General features: G+C 39.8%; 1 protein-coding gene and 1 non-coding gene across 2 annotated transcripts; both read right to left on the bottom strand.

Moving 5' to 3' along the window:
- Positions 1–1207: 1207 nt before the first annotated feature.
- On the bottom strand, positions 1208–18563 carry scn2b (sodium channel, voltage-gated, type II, beta). The gene is made up of 6 exons (XM_047594261.1): positions 18312–18563; positions 8266–8426; positions 7968–8184; positions 6991–7183; positions 5685–5752; positions 1208–5192 (listed from the first exon to the last, which is right to left on the bottom strand). The coding sequence occupies exons 1-5, from the start codon at positions 18385–18387 to the stop codon at positions 5743–5745; spliced, it is 657 nt and encodes a 218-aa protein (XP_047450217.1). The 5' UTR covers positions 18388–18563; the 3' UTR covers positions 1208–5192; positions 5685–5742.
- Positions 14086–14159, bottom strand: trnat-agu. Its single transcript has one exon. It is a non-coding gene; the product is annotated as a tRNA-Thr (tRNA).
- Positions 18564–19690: the final 1127 nt, after the last annotated feature.

Below are 19690 nucleotides of genomic sequence, written 5' to 3'. Positions count from 1 at the left end.
TCATGCCGTTTCTCCGACTTCCCTAGAATGATTTCTATAATCATAAAATCTGTTACAGCACAGTATGGAATATGTCATGCTACTAACACAACAACTATTAGCCACACACATTTAGTGAATTGATCATTTATTTGTTTTTGCTTAGTTGCAGTTAAATATATTGCTAGATTTTTATATAAAACAGTTTTTTCACAATGAACTTTCTGTACTGTTACCCGCTTTTCTGTAAATCTATATTGTCTGAAGTGCCACGTGCAGAATGGGGCTGCACAAAGCTGTGCAAGTGCTTTGTAATCTGTATGCAGTTCAATATGCTGTTTGTCTCAGAGTTGTTGCGATAAAAGATAAAATTACTTTCAGAACTGTTCCAGAGTTGCTAAGAGTGTTTGCACTGTTTTGGTGTCTGATAAGCCATCTAACGCACAGATTAATTGCTCGAACAGGCCCCTCTGGGTCCCGTTTCTTTGTCTCACCAGATCCTCCTCCCCCGAAGTTGTATTGTTTTGACGCAGGGTTGTTTTTAGTTTTGGCTGTAGTCAAGAACAAAAGTGAATCATGTTTTGCGTCTGAAAATACATACTCTACATTCACAAAGTCACCTCTGACAGATTCTCAGCGGAGCAGCACCGGGTCCTCCTCCCTGATGAGATCAGAGTGCAGCTCTGCTCTCTATGTTTGAGACCGGTGTTAGGGCGAATACGGCACATAAAGTAATTTCAGTGTCAGAGATAAAGCACATGTGCATTCTTTGGGGCAGTCTACCTATACCTATACACAGTGACACACTGTGTAAAAGATGTTGTATACTGGTAATGTAGAGAAAGACACAAAGTGTGGGCTTATTGTAAGTGGTCCCCCGGAGGACAATAAACTATAATATTAAACTAAATGAGACAGTACGTGTGAAAGATGTGATGTGGCGCAGTGGTAGCTGTTTGATGGGCACAATTCCAGCCATCTTGCCGGGTTTTTTTTATATGTATTTACAGTGCAAAAGAATGCTAGTGTGGTAATGTAAGGACTCCAAATGGGCTGCAGTTACAAACAGATGTCTGTCTATATGTGTCAGCTCCGCAATGGATTGGTCATATGTAGTGATGTTTGCTGCTTTAGCCCAATGTAACTTTGGATATGACAAACATTTGTAGATAATGAATGGATGCTTTTTTTTTTGTTGTTTGTTTAATTAAGGGCAAAAACTGCAAAATCGAGTTGAATCTTTATTTAAAATACAGAATGTAATGATGGCTGCTTGTTCAGAGGCAGCACAGTGCAAGCATTGGTTTGGTCTCCACTAATATTTAAAGTGATACAACAGCAACTATTCAGGGCAAATTCATAGCTGGAGATGGCAAATGGTAATGCACAATGATAGGTCTAGTACATGATAGTATTATGTCCATTTTTTCTCTCTGATAAGACAGTTACAGCACACACATTGTACAATAATATATATGGCATCAATAAAAGTAGAAAAATAATTAAATTTGCCCCAAATGTTAATCTGCCATCACTTTATGGGTCTGCGAGCCCTGCAACTTAAACATGCATGATTACACACAGACAGCAGTGTCCCAGGAAATGTGACAGATTTAGGGCTTCTTCAACCAAACATCTCTGCAGTTAGAAGCTAGAACTGTGACAATGTCATTGTAATGCTAAAGATGTGCTTTTAATGTTGGACTACAAATTATAAAACCATAAATAACAATGTAAAACAAATTAAGGCCTAAGATCTAAACACAGCATGTGCACGGTTTCTAGCGAAGTCAGAAACCAGGGCGGGCCAAGCCCCCAAATTTGGAAGCACTAACCATCCCTTTGTGACACAGCTGGCCTGTTATCACAGTACAATTAAAACATCATTCGACATTCAGAGATTAGTAAAGCTCACATGCTACATGGACATTAAATAGTGACAATAAGAACATTTTTTCAAAACATTCAAAGTGCTTCAACCAACATAATTACAACCATCTTGACGTATTTCGTGTAATTTATACGTTCTCCTCACATCCATTATAGTCACATGCTCGCCACTATAAATATATTAGAATAGATGTCAATGTGTAAACTATATCTATAGTTTTACATACAACAGTTGAGGTAAAGGCATTACTTTGGAGACTTATTGTTAAATTTATGTTATATATTATTCAGTTTTTATATACACATTAAAAGTGTATGTATTGAGGTGCAAGGATTCAGAATCTCTTTTTTTTCTGTCTCAATAAAATAGGGTAGAACTCCTGTCAGAATCTGTATGGAAGCATATGTTCAATTAAACAGATTTAGTTGTCAAAGCTACAGTGCAGGACTTGAACATATACATGATGTCTGTTACATTCCAGCCCGTGCCAAACAAGTTAGATAGTCGGCTTCAGGTTACCGTGGTGCGGTGTCAGTCCTGTCCTCGTGCACCGGTAGTGATGCATTTTTGCAATTATTGTTTGGCAGAACTGGAGAAGGGTTAAGTATAGTAACTGAACCAGCAGAGAAACCAGAGTTACAAATGTAACCAATGAGTCTGGAAGGATGAAATGAAGGTTTTTTCTTTCAGTTTTTTTTTTTTTTTTTTTTTGAGCATTTCTATGACTCTATGATTTGTTTGTTTTAAATACAGAACACATTGGCTAGATTTTCAATCTAACTGAACATGCTGCCCACATCCAGGACATTGCCGCATAAACCACAGATCAGCAATCAATGCCACAGGCTGCTGTTGCTCATTTTTTGTTTTTCAATTTCCTAAATATCCTGAAACCTGCAAAAGTAGACCAATCACTAAACTGTTTGTAAGCGCACAGTGTCGAGGGTATGTCAGAATTGTCTTGATTGCCTTGTGAACGCAAAACGGAACCACAGTTGTAAAAATATTGTATCAATTACTCCCTGAATTGGAACAAAATATATCCAAAACTACAAAGCAAAAGACTGAGGGACTATATACTATAGGTAAATTGACAATGTTTGTGTAATAACTCTCACTTCCAGAAGGGGGAGCTGAAAGTTCCGCATTGTAGCTTTAATTTCTGTATTACAGAACATATTAAAGTGTGACAAAATAAATCTGACTTGACAAATTCAATATTACAAACATATGCCTATGTTTCCACCAAAATAAATAAATCTGAATCAGTTCTTGATTGAGTGTTTGATGAATAGAGCCAGAAAGTCAAAGCTTGGACATGCATGACTCACACTGCATTAAATTAAAAGACCTAATGATGTTTTTCACCATTATATTACATTTTTTTTCTTCTTTGATATGCAATGTTTTACATGCATTCATGGCAGTACATGCTTCAGTTACTAAATTAGATCAATAACCCAGTGTTTGTCTTGTACGTTAATGTGGCTGATGTGATGTTATTTTCTGATGTCTGTCCTCTGGGACTCGTGATCTGGGTAATATTGGTGGGTAATAACTGTTGTCTGTGTGTGCTTAGTCTCTGTTGAATAACCTTCATTAAATTCTACAATGAATATTAATAAAGACTGAGACTGGCATGAACTGCAATTGTGGTTGCAATCAGTTTTGCATTTAAAGAATTCATAATGAAAAAGCTCCACACTGTCACCGATTAGCCGATTTTCTTTTTCTGTATGTGTATGTGCTAATTAATGTGCAATGTATGGCAGTTATAGACATCTGAAGTATTTTTTATTTTTTATTTTTTTGCTATGATGCTCATGATGCTTATTTGAACCCCGTAAATATCAGAAACTGCAATTTGAGCTCTAACATGTAATTATTATACAGGCTCCAGCTAATTCTTATCGTAGGAGTGGACGGTATGACATACAGTAGAAATATAAAGATTTTGAAACCAGGGCAGTCATCCATTGAAGTTTGCTGACAGGACAATGAAAGCATTAGTGTACTACTTTGCTTTATGCTACAATACACAGCTCACAAGAAGTGGATGTGGATGTCCGACAGAGGACAGAGTTGGGTGAAAAGGATAAAAAAAAGTAAATAATGAAATCGACAAAATTCCACTGAGTTTCATTTAGTCTATAGTGAATTAATATATAGAAATTCCAAACACTTTACATCATTCTTTGTGAGTAACCAGTGACTGGTGGTGATGGCGATATCTTTGAAGTGACACTTTAGTATGTTTTTTTATTATTATTATTCTGCTGTGGAAATATTTGAGTGTTTGATCGAGTGCATACGTTTTTCATTATTACAGTATATAAATAGGCAGTGATTTCTCACACAGCTACTGTGTCACTGGGACATGGAGCCATTGTCAATATGATTAGCAGCACATGTGCTTTTCCCGCTGTGACAAATCAGAATGTCTGCTCTGGAAGGAGTCTAGTGAATACACTTAGAACTAACAGTGGATTTAGAACGCAGAGCGACTTTTTCTTTTTGTCAAAAGTCCGGGTGTAAGGAATGTTTAAGTGGTTTTCTGGCTAAGACACAGGTAGACGATGACAACTGTAAACATGGCTTTGCTGAGTTACTATTTGCTGTCCTTGGCCGTAGAAGGACAGTTCATTTGTACAAACTGCTTCTATGTTAAAACATGGCACATGTACGGGCAGTATAAAGACATGGCTTTAAGGCAATGTTAAAGAAAAAGTTGGATCAATGTGCTACAACAAAACTTTTCACCCAAAACGTTGGATGTGTAAGATAGTGAAGCTAATGTAAGACATACACACGACACACTGAATGTGTGATAGTAGACATAGTTTTAACTTCCACTTTAAGTATGAAGCTCTATAGACAATTCTTTTGCACTGAATTTAAAATCACATATGTTGAAATTGTCAAAGTGAAATTCCACATGTGTGTGTGTGTGTGTTTTTGTACAAAAATTCAAAATATACTGTGGTATACATTTTAGGTCATACCGCCCAACCCTACCCTGTTGTACATCACGCTATGAAAATGGCATTCTGTGTGAAAAGAAAGACTTCTAATGCTGTTGACCTTAACTTGAAGTTAAGTAAAATGTGTTTAGTACTCCCTGGCTTATTTCAAGGAACAAGTCACAACTCACACAGACATATAGAAATATGCAAACACGCATAAGACACATTCACCATTCAGTACACACACGCAAAAAGCACTTGTGTGCATCTCACACACACATGCAGAAGAGATGGAGGTATTAGGGGGCAACGATTCGAGGAGTGGTTAACTCTAGATCTTCAGGAAGGGGTGCAGATGTCTGAAAGAAAAGAAAAAGAGAAAATAACAAACAGTACTTTGACTTAAATCTGTAACATGCTTGGTAGATGCCCCAATAAATAAATCTCTCAAGAGATAACGCCGGGATGTAGAAATATCTGGGGCACAACACACACAAAGGAACACGTACACCGACACCCGTGGACACAGCTCTTATTTATATACCACCTATGAGGATACTGCACATCCACAATCTTCTTTTGCTAGAGAGAGGATTCCAACATTGTAGAGAGATTTATTTTTGTTATCATCCTTTTTCTCTGTGTGACTAAATGAAAACTAACCATGTTAAGGTAGCAGTGCCCAATCCGTTTGGTTCAGCACTGGCTGGTACAGATTTTTATATTTTTAGTCTTTGCTGAAATTCATGTTTTTTTTTCCCATGCTGTTCAGGTCAAGGTAAGCTTCGCTACACACCACTCTAACTTTGCAATGGATGACAACAATCCAGCTGACAGAAGCAGGTGTTTACCAGATGAGGTGTTGAGGGCAGGATCTCTAATGTCCGCTGGTCCCATCACAAGATCCAGCTATGGTTGTCTATAAATACAAGAGAAGAGAGAACCGACAACATGGCAACAAGGTTAGCTTTCAATAAAATGATCGTTAAGTGTTTAAGCTGTAGCAACTGTTGTGTCTGTTACTTCTTTTGAGAAAGCCCTTGTTTAGCTTTAAGGACTCAACTATGTGGATGTAGATGGGCTTTAATTTAGTGGCATATGTTGCGCTCTTCTGTGATGTCGCTGGAGACTGTTGCTGCTGCTCTAGTGTCACTCTCTACCAGCAGAAACTGTTTACATTTACTGTACTAGGGATGTCTCGATGGAGATAGTGTACAGTAGGTCTTTTGAAAATGACTGGATCAGTATCAGACTTCAGCCAGGCCCAATTAGTTATAGTTATTTATTTTAAAAAGCATGTCCCTGTGGCATCAACACATCTCCTTCTTCCTCTTGTAAGAAGACTGGAGCTTATGGAGCCAAGGTACAAGCTAACCTCTCCACGCTACATTAGCTTTGACAGCGCTATTTATTGGACACAATAGAGTCGCACAATGCACTTGTGATCTGTCTTGATTCTAGAAGAATACAATTAGTCAAGAAAAAAGCAGGACGGAAATTTTGTTTATCGGCTGATACACAATACTCACTGCAGAGCATTACCCATAGCTTCCACCTCTTCCCTAATTGGTTCCATCTATGTCTTGTTTCCCCATTAACTCTATGCGTATACTGCATAGTTCTCTATATAGCCTGTCCTTCCTTTTGACACTTTTTGTCTGTTTTTCTGCGGGAGTTCTCGCCTTTACTCCGTGCTGTTGTTCCTCATGTGGTTCCTGGCTCACTTGTTCTTTTTGTTTTAACCTTGTTTTGTGAAAATTTACACTACACATACTGTGTACACTTGCAGTATTTGTGGCAGCTAAGCAATGCAATGATTCACTTTCACACACAGTTGCTACCTTTACACATATATGTCGCATCAGTATTAGCTAGTTTTAGTCTTGAGTAGAACAATACAAAACAACGTGGAAAAGAGATTGGAAGTTTGAGGCTGGCAAAGTATTGTCCATGTTATTGTTGGAATCAGCAGCACAATATGCCTGTACAAGTCAGTAAATGATGGAGTGAAGTGGAATCTGCTAAACTATCTGTTAGACTAAATTGACCTGCAATCAAAACATGGGCGATACTGTATAGAACGAGCTACGTTTTGGATTTTGGCGCCTCTGGCAGTTTGAAATGGAAGAGTAAGGATGTAATGGCGAAACGTATTACTTGGTTCCCTCCTCTGCAAGAGCTTCGGTCTCCAGTTTCCCCTCCTCCTCCATTTTTTCCTCTGAAATCAGTTCCTGTTTCCGGTGTCGACGAAGACACTTTACCACCACCATGGAAAGGATCAGCAGCGCTAATGCTCCGCCCACTGATGCACCAATCGCAACTGCAATGGTCGAATCCCTTGGAGGAGGCACTGAGGAAAGGAAAGGAGAGGGTCAACTATTTTGTAGACATAAGAATGGAGACAAGTCCAACACTGGCTAAAAGCTCTACTGGGCTGATTAAACAGAGTGGAAATAAAGAAAGTACTGCTGAGTTAGCCCTGGTCATACCTCTGTGTGTGTGTGTGTGTGTGTGTGTGTGTGTGTGTGTGTGTGTGTGTGTGTGTGTGTGTGTGTGTGTGTGTGTGTGTGTGTGTGTCAGTGAGAGGGAGATGCTGAGAAACTAAGTTCAAGCTCTTGTTGGACATTAATAAGTAAAAATCTGACTCATCACCAGTAGACCTTAGGAAGCACACACAGTCTCATACAAGTATGTTATATATGATTTTTATATTTCATGTACCATTATGTAAGTATGCCTACGAGCCTTTCACAGATGTATTTTAGCAAAGATATGGCCACACATTTCAACTGTTTGTAGCTTGTTGTTCTGTGCTCGTGTGATAATTCTCCAACAGTTTGGAGAGCAAGTGTACATATGAGGTGTATTTGCAGTAGGTATAGTTATGGAAATTATTCATGAGCCATGAGATAGTCATGATGCTTGCAGCGAAATATTCTCTCTTACAAAAACAGTAACGTTCCTCAAATAACTAAGAGTACTATTTTTGATGCAGTCACAACAGACATAATGTCTATGATCTACCGCATTGATTACTGGGTTGCTGTTGTTAGCAATAAGAAACCAGTGAGTGCATTGTAAAGGCTAAATGGGTTTTTGCTTAATAATTTGGTATCTGCAGAGGATAAGCTTACATTCTGTGACAACAATGAGCTGTATGACACCGTGCCCCTGGTTGCGATCTGGGGGGTTTTTCACATAGCAGTTGTAAATCCCCTCATCTTCCACTTGCACATCTGATAGGGTGATTGACAGGTCGTTCTTATCCAGGTTCCCGGCAAATATGACCCTCTCTCCAAACTGGTCTGACCGCACAGGCACCACTCCTTTTTTCCTATAGTATGTCATAAACTGTAGAGAGAGAAGCGTGGTTACGCACGGCTCGGAGATTTGAGACGTACACGTTCAGTGTGTAGGAATTAGCCATTTTACCATCTCCTCTGTAACATTGAGAGATTCCTGGTAGGTCCAGTTCATGGCAAACCTGGAGGCGTCCATCTTATAGCAGGAGGTGAATGAGCAGGGTATTTTGATGGTTGTTCCATTCAGTGCATTTATGTGACTGGGCACGAGCACGTCCATGCTTGAACAACCTGTAAATAAAACCATATGTGCATTAGAAATGAATACATTTGACTCAATTTAGATTTGTCTGCATTATCCTAGCGATGGGATTTATAACTCTTAAGAGGGAGCTGGATTCTGTGGATCTGTTCCTTTTAAAGAGCTGTTCAACAGGCTGGCTCATTTTGATGTTTGTTTATTTTCAAGATGCCATCCTGGGGGTAACTCACTTTACTGAGGAATCAATAACTGGGTGTGAATAAAAGGGTACGATTAGGATCAGAATAATTCAAGATTCTATTTTCTATTGGTGGGCTACCTGACTTTAATAATTCTGAAATATGGATTCTATGTAGATACATGTATTGCATGGACATTTGGTAAAGACCGCTGCATTAACCAGGAATATTACACTTGGCTAAATCACAGCGACTCAGTTCCCATGGTTTCTTTTACAGAGCAGGTCAATAGATTTGATTAGTTCACTAATGTCACAACTCTAAATTAAAATAAGAAACATTTTAAATTTGGTCTTTTTTTCTGTTACTAGAAGCTCAACCAGAATCTTATTTCTTTTCAGATGAAAGATGTAAGATTTCCACTTGACTGTTTACATGGTTGCTAAAATGATGTCATAAGATATATGCATATACCCAAAATATCAATATTTTTGACCTAGTTATGCCCGATGTTAAGTGTTGAACATAATATTAGTATAAGTATTTTGCCCCATCGTAACTGACAACATTGAATTCATTCATAGAATCCAAGGAGGCCAGGGACAGACCTGTGTTTTCAACACTGACTCATCTTTTGTTCACCTTTTCAACGGTTTATAGCCAATTTGTCTTTTTCATTTTCAGGTGTAAAATCATGGTTTCTTTCCCCCCTTAGAACACATGATGTTTACCCCACATGGGTCAACCAAGCCCAGAAAGAAAATCCCTAATCCAACCAGAGAGAAACTATTGGCTCAAGTGTTTAGTTGCTAATGCTTCCCCTTTGAATGGATAATTAAAGGTTTACATCCCCTCAATTCCTTCTAATTATTATTAGTGGAAAACAAAAAGTCCATGTAAACGTAGCGACTGACGTTAATGTCAGCACAGAAACACTCTTTATATATAAAGTGTTGATATTTTAGAGTTCAAACTTTAATTCAAAGTAAGGCTTAATAAAACTGAAAGTTCAGTCCCTCAGCTGTTTCAGTTATAGTGGGCCATTTCATTTTTTCAATGTAGCTGCTAACTCTTCTTCCAGTGGCTACCGAGGTGCATTGCTGACCTACTGTTGCACCATAATTATACACTCATACAAACTGACATAAAATACATGTGCATTTTTGTCTCGATATTATTTGCTCTGTCTTGCACAGAATAATGGCTGCATAAGTTTTAATATTTCATATTATGACTTTAAAACTGAGATGTGGAAACTTATTAAATGTTACTGCTGTATTTTGGGTGCTCATGTTTAAATGGCATTGAAGTCATTACAGTTCACAGGGTTTTAAGTGTCAGAATGGCCGTGTAGCCACTTCCTTTCTCTTGGATCTAATGATGATGAGTTATTGCTGACAAAGTCTCAAGAAGTAACTATAAACCGTGTATGTGATTTAATGGAGGAAAACACATGATATGAGTGCAGTCCACAGCTCCAGCAGATCACTTTAGGAAGTGTTTTAACGCTCTAAAATTAAAGTCAAATGCATGTAACTGAATAAAATATCACTTGAAATGAAAGTATCATTTAGGTTCCTCCTCCCTTCTAACATTAGGTCTCGGCATGGGCTTATACTCCCCAGACGGAATCTGTGTGTGTGTGCGTATGTGACGGGACTCTGCACCATTCTCTCCTCTGCAGTCGAGTGTTTCTGGCTCCCTTCCCACTGCTGCTGCACCACTACACAGGCCTGCCTCTCTGCACCACACACACACACACACACTCACGCCCATGCACCTTCTACATCGCTACACCCACTGTTCATATATATAATTTACACACACGCACTCACGCACAATTTTCCATGCACACAATCTACCACAGTTCTGTGTCTTATGATGCAGTGCAGCACCTGTTTCATCCTCTCTCTCTCCACTAAACAACACACACACACAGAAACACAGACATATACATACGCACACACCCTCCTTCAAGGTGTGCATGGTCAGCAGTGAGCTAACCCCACTAGCTGTGCTACGTCAATGTCATCCTTGCTTACTGAGCCCATCCACACACGAGCAGCGCTGAAGCAGCCGCCGCTGTCACTTCCACAGGCGTAAATGCTGCATACACACATGAGCATGTGTTACGAGAAGATACGCGGCGTGAGAGACGGTTTAGTGCAGCCCCCCCCTGCTCCTGCTGACTCAGCAGTTCTGTGGATAGCGAGAAAGGGAGGCAGATGCAGAGACTTGCTAACAGATGAAATACTGCAGTGAAGCACCCTCATGCGACTCCTCCCTCTCCCCGCCCCTCCCTCTTTCCTCACCCGTCTTTGTCCACTCCCCGTGCCTCCTCTCAAGCCTCTTTCCCAGAACCTTGTCTTTGCAACCCCCCACCCCCCCGTGCCACCTTGCTCCATCTTCTTCTTACTTCCCATGCGTTTCTCTTTTCTGCGCCTTTCTCTTATCTACAATTGTTCTCTTGTATCACAAGGTCAATGCATGAAAAAAGAAACGCTAAGATGAAGGTAGGCATGTTACATCATCTCTCCTGTGGCCATTTACCCAACTCTGAGCGACCACAGTAAACATGCATATTGGTAAAAACTTAATATTTTAATCAAGCTGAACATAGACCGTATATAAATATGAATTTATTTATTTAGCCTTCACAGACAACTTGTAGTGATCAAGATGTCACATCACGTTTCTATAGCATCAGTCTGAAACGAAACTTAAGAAAAAAAGGACCCTTAATTATGCATCTTTACCAAAGCCCCAGCAAAGTTTTACCAAAGCCGTATTTGCACAGGGTTAGTATTGCCTGGTGTTTACATGGTTGCTAAAATGATGACATCATGAGATTTAGAAATCATCCCACTACATCTGAGTTCCATGTGCTGCATTCGCACAGGATAAGTAAACTCTGTGTTTTACTCAAATTACTGGTTGATGTCTCTGCTACTTCCCGCTTCATTCTGCTGTATGATTGAGGACATTTTATACACCTTTAGTAACCTTGCAAATTACAATTTGGGAGAATATCTGAACTAAATTAGCCCCTCCTTTGAAGATGATGATGATGATGTGATGAACTGTGAGGAACACATTCATTCTGGACTTGATAAAACCAAACACATCAGTATATGCTGCCACTCACAGCATCCATCTCGTCATCCTCCAGGCTTTAGTTCATCTGATGGTTTTGAGTTGTTTTTTGTTTTTTGAGGTTGTTTTTTTTTCATGAATGGGTGAGCGACATCTTAACTTTGCACAATAACTGTCTGTCCAAACTTTGATTTATAGCATCCTTCATAATTCTTAAGTGAAAGGAGACAAAGCTGTGATTCAAACTCTTTAAAAAATAAAATGTGGATAGGTTTTTATCACAGGACCTCTGTGTTAGGAGGAATAGGCTAAGTAATTTGCAGTGTAATATGTACTTTATGAAATACAGAAATGGCCGAATCACACAGGGGTAAGATCATAGATGACCCCAGTAATTATTCCAAATTACATGACGTCCCCAGGTAAAACTAGTGCCATGCGAGTAGGGCTTATATATGTATTTCTGACTCCAGACTGGACTAAACCCTCACACTTCCAGATCTTAATCCAATTAGGCCTGCATGACATGGACAAAGCTCTTCAGAGTGAGAATCCACCAAAGACCAACTTGACAAAACCAGAGACATCATCTCCTCTGCAAGTGATTTAAAGCTGCTTCAGCGGCACAAAGGGCTGCAGCTAAGTATTTAAAGGATGTTCCAAAAATATTTGGCCTTTGAGCTTATTTTCATGGCACCGTTGTTGAGGAATCGCTGATACAATCCTTGAAAGTATCAGCATGCAGAGGGAACTGAATATTTTTGAAGATTTTGATGCTATTTTTACCATGGCCTCTGACCTCCACATCCTTCAGAGACACTGTCAAGTTCATCGCACGACATCTGCAACCCACTTCAAGTGGGTTTTAATTCCACAAAGCACCTGATCCTAGATCCATGTTTGCTGCTGACTTCCGGTGATGAGGTGGTTATTAGCTTTCTCCCAAAGGCTCGAACAACTTCTCTACAGGATATCATCCTCATCTGTGTGTGACAGATGACACTGGACTGTACCTGGCACATTTTGCACATGGTAGTTTTTGGTCAGTGTAATTTAATTTATTCATTTAATTTCATGTTGAATATTCAATCTTTTTGGGGAAATATTTTAGATATCTCTATCATTATAGATTATGTTTAATATGCTGAGCACCTGTACATTGAAGGTGCAACACTGAAAAATCTCAGTTTGAAAATAACAATTGACAAATTACAAATGCCCATGCCCTTGATGTTGAGTATTACACTTGGTTTAACAGCAGCATAGACATCTTACAACCAGGTTATTCTGCCTTCATATAAACACCAAACTCCTGAACTGATGTCTTGTGCTAGTGGGATTGTCTCTAGTGCCCCCTGCTTTGGAGAAAGCCACACTACATTCTAAACACTGCAGCAGCCAGAAGCCAATGCAGCTGATAAAAAAATGATGCCCATGTGGGGAATTCCTGGAGGAGCTGCAGTAATCCTGTAGGACAGAGTTGCTTTTCCCTGATGTTGTCATGATTTCACTGGGAGAGAGTGCTCAGGACCCTGTAAACAAGTGAGGTGGTGCAAGGCTGCATCTTTATATGATGTTACTGCATCATGCAACTACATATGGGTGATAAAAACACAGCCCTGCAGGCAGGAACACACTGTCAACCCTGACCTCGTTCCACTACACTATAGGTATAACAACAGCTGCTGCTTTTCTGATCGACTAAATATCAAACAGCATGGAAAATATTGACCAGTGGTTTGAGGGAAATAGTTTAAAAGGTACTTCCCCTTCTATGTCCTCCTTTCCACTCTTTTACTACTATGCATTATTGACAACCATGTCTGCTTGTAGTAGAGTCACAAAGTCTGGCTGCATTAAGGTCCACTTTATAGACAGTTTGCAAACCTTCAAAAAGCACTCAAAGGGTTTCAGTAAATACCGCAGCAGATGTTGAAAAGCCTTGCAAAGATGGGAATTTCTGCAGCTTTACTCATATTAGGACTGGTTACAACAAGGTGCATGCAACATGAAGAAACAGCATCTTGATCAATGAATCAAAGCCGTTCTCTTAAACTTTCAGAAGTATATGATTCATTATAGTTTATTAAGGTTCAGTTAACTCGTGTAATGTGATAGGGATACTCTTTAACAACACACACACTTTCTGCTACATGTAAAATTTTTCAAGGTACTTGGCGAACCTTGGCAAAGGACATCTTTCCCTACTTCTTTTGTTGCATGAGACCTTGTTTTGCTTGTCACTGAATTTTAATAATCTAAATATAGATAGTTGCTCAAAACGTTTTAGTTTGTTGTATTGTAGTTTGTCTAAATATAAAGCACAGCTTAGACTGGAAAGTGGATCTGTTTAAATGACACTTTTTTGATGTGTAGCTCAACCTCTGAAAGACTTGGTTCTATTAAATTGGTGAAAAGGCACTGCTGGGATTTGAACCCAGGATCTCCTGTTTACTAGACAGGCGCTTTAACCAACTAAGCCACAGCGCCACTGTCCTGCAAGGTGACCTTCAGATTTTCCGGGATGCACAATGTGTTGGATTTATGACTCAGCTGCTGTTGTTCTGATGCTCTTGTATAATGCAAGGTTGTACACTGGCATGTCCCAAGTCCTTGTCAGTGTATGTATTTACAGTGCATGCCTCCTCTTCTCATTGTGCTGCTGCCCTCTAGTGCCTCTCTGAAGAAACAGCAACTGGCTAGAGATAGATATGAAGAATTGGTGACATATTTGCCGTTAGCTTTGACTACATGTGGTCCTTCACAATATAACATACGAAGCATGAAAACTGTGTTATTATAACTGCACTAATGGGTGCTTCAGTCTGGATTAAATCCTGAATGCAATACAGTGTGCTAACATGAATGAATCAACGTATAATTGCTTGCTCTTTGGCAAAATGACCCTTCCTTTGTCCCATGTGTCCAGTGCAAGTTGTACTAACAACAGCTGTTTTCCTAAGTGAGCTCAGGGTGTGGCAACACCTGTTACTCAGGCAGCCCGGAGTGGCAGCATGCTACACAGTGCCTTGGCTACCTGAATTAAGACTGGTTACTTAGTTCACATAATTAACTATATAAGATTTTTGTTTTCTGTGGTGTCTTAAAAGTGAGCAGTGTTTTTTTCCATTTTTATAAGAATAGAGCAGCTTATATATAGAAAAGGAATAGAAGGAAATCTTGATGTCGTCATTGTCGTTTTTCTTCAAGCATCAACTACATCGTGCTGAAAAACAAATGACAGAGCTCATACCTTAGTAGCTTGGGAGCATCTCCATGCAACAGGCTCCCTAGCAACAGTAAGCTATTTCCAGTTGGCAAAGGTGAAAAAGAGCTGCCTGACAAAACACATCGAAGAAAGTTCTTTTCTTTGTACTATGCAATAATCCTGTATATACAGGCAAATCAATACCAATGTTTCTCTATGTTTGACCATAGCCCAAACATGATTCAAAGTATCTAACAAATCTGGGATATTACTATGAACATAAGCATACTTGTTCTTACCCAAACTGCAATTTAGTTTTCTTCACTGAGATTTCAAAGTGACAGTGAAATGAATATGCATTTTTTATTTTCTCTCCAATTATTTTTGCAGTATACTGCCGTAAAAATACCTCTATGTCTTAATGTACTATTGATTTAACTGCAGAATGATCTCTCATTGCATAATGACCCAACACAACATCCTGTTTACTGCTCCGTTTCATCAACTCAAGTCCACTTAGATGAGCCTAAAATAAATGTGTAGTCTATAAGCAAAAGTAGTTAAAATGTCACTTTCTGCCACAAATAGTATTACTTAATGAAGTAGTTTTACAATGGTGGTGTCAATCTATGCAAAAGATGTGAGAACTTGTTGTTTAAAGAACTAGGAGGAAGTTACTTGTAACTTGTTTCTATCTAGTGTATGTTGCAAGTCAGTACTACTAGTACTACTACTACTACTACTGCAATAAACAGCAGGAAACTGTGTTAAAATTGTGACACACCAACCCAATGCTTGGCAAATGGCCAGTGCCTTACTGTTGATGAGCGCCTGTGACCCCAGTTTTGGCATGAGTCGGCACGAGTTGGACCCCTGTTAGCAGCTTTTAAGCTGATTCAGAATGTACAACTGGCCACATTCAGATTAGCTGTCTTGCTGTTCTAGTTGAAACAAAGTGAGAAATGAAAACTGACCAGAGTAAAAGTGACAGCGTTGGAAGTGCATGCACAGCAGCTCATCCTTCTCATTTAACATCTTCATCTAACCATGTGAACATTTAAATAAACAGATATTTTCAGAGCGACATGATCATCAAGAATGTAACTTTACACCAACTGACATACCAACAGGAGAGCAGCTTGAGAGCTTCTAGCTTCATAGCTTCCCGCCAAATAGTAGCGAATGCAGACTACTGTTGCTTGCTGGAATGAGGCGGTATTTCATCTCATGCTAAGCACATGAGCTAGCTGGTGTTTGTCTAGCATTCAAGTGCACCTTTTTGGTCCAGACCTCAGTTGGTTGCCTGTATTTCTTTGATGTTGGTTTAGTGTGTCTATGTTTAACGTCTCAACCATACAACCATAGAGTGTATATAAATGTGGATAGTACGTCCCCACTTCCTTGCATTGGCAAAACTGATACTATTTTCCCTGGAGATACGCGCTGCATCATTTGTGCAGAGTGGAACCACGCAGAGCTGTGATATCTTATGGTGACTCACCCACACTTCCTGTTTAATTAATACTGTGCTCTGCTCTACGTCCACCACTTACAAAGAAATGTTGGATTGCACTGTACCTATTTATTCATGTATTTTTTCCAACTTGCACGCTGGACTACTTCATACAGCGGTTGCTGTGGGGATTTGTAGTCGTCATGATGTCACATCCTGTTGTTATAAAACCCTTCATGGCCTACATTATTGTGATGTGACGGTGTTAACTGGAGGCAACACAACAGAGGGAAACTTGAAGCGAACACTGTCACTTTCAACCATGAAAATGTCATCTTGCTGTATTCTTCTTGTTACACGTTATTGCTAATGCTAACAGTGAGCTAACACAACATTATTTGCGTGTTTCATGGGTGTCCAAGCAGAAGTTGTATTTACTACGTTACCCTCCACAGTGGTTCCACTTACTTCTTGCAATATCTTTGTTGGAGAGGCTTCATTTGATAAAGACAGACCAGACTTCGTCCCCTCTGTGTCCTCCTTTGGTCAAATCATCCATCCATTGAGAGAGAGTGTAGGAGTCGGTGAATGTAGTCCCATCAGTCAGAGTCAACTTTTTAAAATAACACGGTCTCGGACCCCACCACGCCCCTCAAACAATGTCATATTGTTTACAAATTGTGAAGGGGTCTGTAGCGTCAAATAACTGAATCTTACAAATGGGCACTTGAGTTTGCATCAGTATATATTAACTACCTAAAGTGACAGAAACCTTCCTTGAAAAAAATGCATTTGTACTTTCCTGTTTTAATTTGGTCTGAGTCCGATCCACTAACATGGAGGGGGTAGAATTTATGACCTATACTGCAGCCAGTCACCAGGGGGGGCTCTACTTGCTTTGACTTCAGTTTTGAGGAGCAGTTCCGTGGCCCATCTTTATTTACAGCCTATGATTTCAACACAGGACTAGACTGTTTGAAGTGCAGGTCTCATATTTCGTTCTTGGCCTCCATGGTGATGGTGTGTGGGCCACATTTTGTGGAAGCATGCTGTAATTTGGTAGCTAACCTTTTTTTTAATTATCACGGACCAATCTGGGTTCCATACCATCTTGCTCTGTTTGACATCATAATGTGTTCAGATGAAAATGCTTGTCGCCTGTTTGAAGAAATAATAAAAGGACAGCCCACATTGGTCCATGAAAGAGCTTATAAACTAACTGTCCAATCCCATTTTGCCTCTTAAAGGAATTCTGCTAAACCTTTTCCTCCCATGTGGATTTTACTACCACCAAAGCTCACACTGATGGTTATGGTCGATGATTATGTAACTGTAACATGAATATGATTTGATAAATAGATAATATACAAGTGTCACTATCCAAACATATAGCCACATGGACCCTATGTACATTTTTTGTCCCTATTAATGATATGACACCCATATTAATGTTTACATGAATGCCTCTGAGAACTATAAATATCAACAGCACGTTGTTAGCGCTTCATTAAAGGCCTGTTTCTATCCATCAGTTGCAGCCCTCACAACACTGAGTCACCCAGCTGAACACTATTATTACGTGCGCAGACTGAGCCAATATTTATTTTTACATGGCGCACCACGATCCCGTTTAAAGCCCGCGATGCACCGTGGCACCAATTTAGCTGTCATCGGCAGTTACACATAGGCGCAGCGGTGGGGGATCATAACCGATCAGAAAACGGCTTCGTTCATGGGAGAAAGCCACAACAATCTGTTTTTAATGGGCGGCCTCGTCGAGCTATGGAAAACGCTGGCAATAAACCGACGTGATCTCACATTACACCCATTAGCCAACCTTCTCTGTAATCCTCCGCAACAAGCACACGTACGCACACACACTGAAACAATATGAGGTGAAAGCAGATCTCATCCCATCGGGCTTTTGATCCGCGTACCAATGCATCAGAGCATCGATCGGTTCGGCTGCTGTGTTTCTTACCGGAGAGCGAAAGCAGCAGCAGCAGCGCGCTCACCAGCTGAACGCCAGGTCTCCTCTCCTGCGCTGGGGAAGACATTTTCTCTCCTTCTGGTTAAAAAAAAAAATTATATCTCTATAAATATATAAGTAGTCAATTACAAAAAAGGGAGCTAGAAGTCTGATCTTGTCGTGTGCGTTAAAACAGTTATTTTAGTTTTAGAGGCAGGACATGGCTGGCAGTGTCTGTAGCCTTATGACGGTTGATCTCGTGGTTGTCGGTTTGCTGGCGATGGAGGAGACAGAGGAGGGCAGAAAAACACTTCGAGAAGAGAGAGCGTATAAACAAACATGTAGCACCCAGTGTATTAAAGTGCAACAGTTGAGCTTAAAATTATAATATATATATATAATATATAATATAAAAGGTGTATTTTAAAGACAGTTGTGGTTTAAAAAAAAAAAAAAAGAGCACCCTGGTATGCATGAAATGAGGAGAATTCACATTCGCCAGATTTTATGTCATTTCAGCAGGTCATGTGCGTGATAGAATTTTGTGCTGTTATTTCTCAGGCTTTTGTGTAAAGATGATGCACTTTTTTATATTTAAGTTTCTGAAAGGTCTGGTATTGTCCCTGTTTGGGTGTTAAAAGGCTCTGCTTGGAGGAATTAGGCTGCCGTGTAGACAAACAAAGAATTAAGCATGGGGACCATCCCCAGCCTCCATCCATCCTACCAGGGTGGGAGACAGGAGGAGAGGAGAGTGGTTTAAAACGGAAGCAAACGCTCACTGGTAGTCACAGGTATCATCTTTCCGTTTGTCACTTCGCTTATTGGCAAGTGTGCCATGTGTTTGTCAGTGAGACATGGGCCAGAGTGAGACGGAGTGAGGGATGAAACATGGGAGGGCAGATAATCTCAATTTCCTGAAAAAAAATGATGTCAGGATAAAAAGAAGAGAGGTGAATTAGAGAAAAGGAAGAGGGAGGGAGGGGAAGTAGGAGATTGGTTTAAAGGCATGAATCCATTAAGCATAGAGTGGAGGAAGAGTGCAGGGGTGGTTGCCACTCAGTGGTTAGCATTACAGCTGACTACAATAAGAAAGCACTTCTAAAGTCAAAGCCGTGGAGGTTTAAAATATGAAGTAGCAGCCATAAACATAGTCCACCTAAAGAGTCTATTAGCTGTGTTGGCTGTTAAAGTGTGTGTGACTGCTGATGCTGATGCCAGTTTTAAGGCTCACCGGTGGTTATGATATACTGTAGGTATTTATTGTAGGTAAAAAGTACATCCACGTGCAACTGAATAGTCTTAGTCTCAATCTTTAAACTGAATTATTTGCAGTCAATGTCATAATGTGATCTAAAAATCTCACTTCTGAGACTGCAGCTGTTTTGTTGTAA

Source organism: Mugil cephalus, chromosome 9 (genome assembly GCF_022458985.1).
Source record: "Mugil cephalus isolate CIBA_MC_2020 chromosome 9, CIBA_Mcephalus_1.1, whole genome shotgun sequence".
NCBI classification, from domain to species: Eukaryota; Metazoa; Chordata; class Actinopteri; order Mugiliformes; family Mugilidae; genus Mugil; species Mugil cephalus.
This window is presented reverse-complemented; position numbering and strand designations above follow the sequence as displayed.

Excerpts from the sequence above, each read along its gene's own strand:
- scn2b (XM_047594261.1), bottom strand. The coding sequence starts at position 18,387 with ATGTCTTCCCCAGCGCAGGAGAGGAGACCTGGCGTTCAGCTGGTGAGC. Across the intron at positions 8,185-8,265 it reads TCAATGTTACAGAGGAGATG|TTTATGACATACTATAGGAA; the intron begins GTAAAATGGCTA and ends CTCTCTCTACAG. Across the intron at positions 7,184-7,967 it reads GCTCATTGTTGTCACAGAAT|TGCCTCCTCCAAGGGATTCG; the intron begins GTAAGCTTATCC and ends TCCTTTCCTCAG.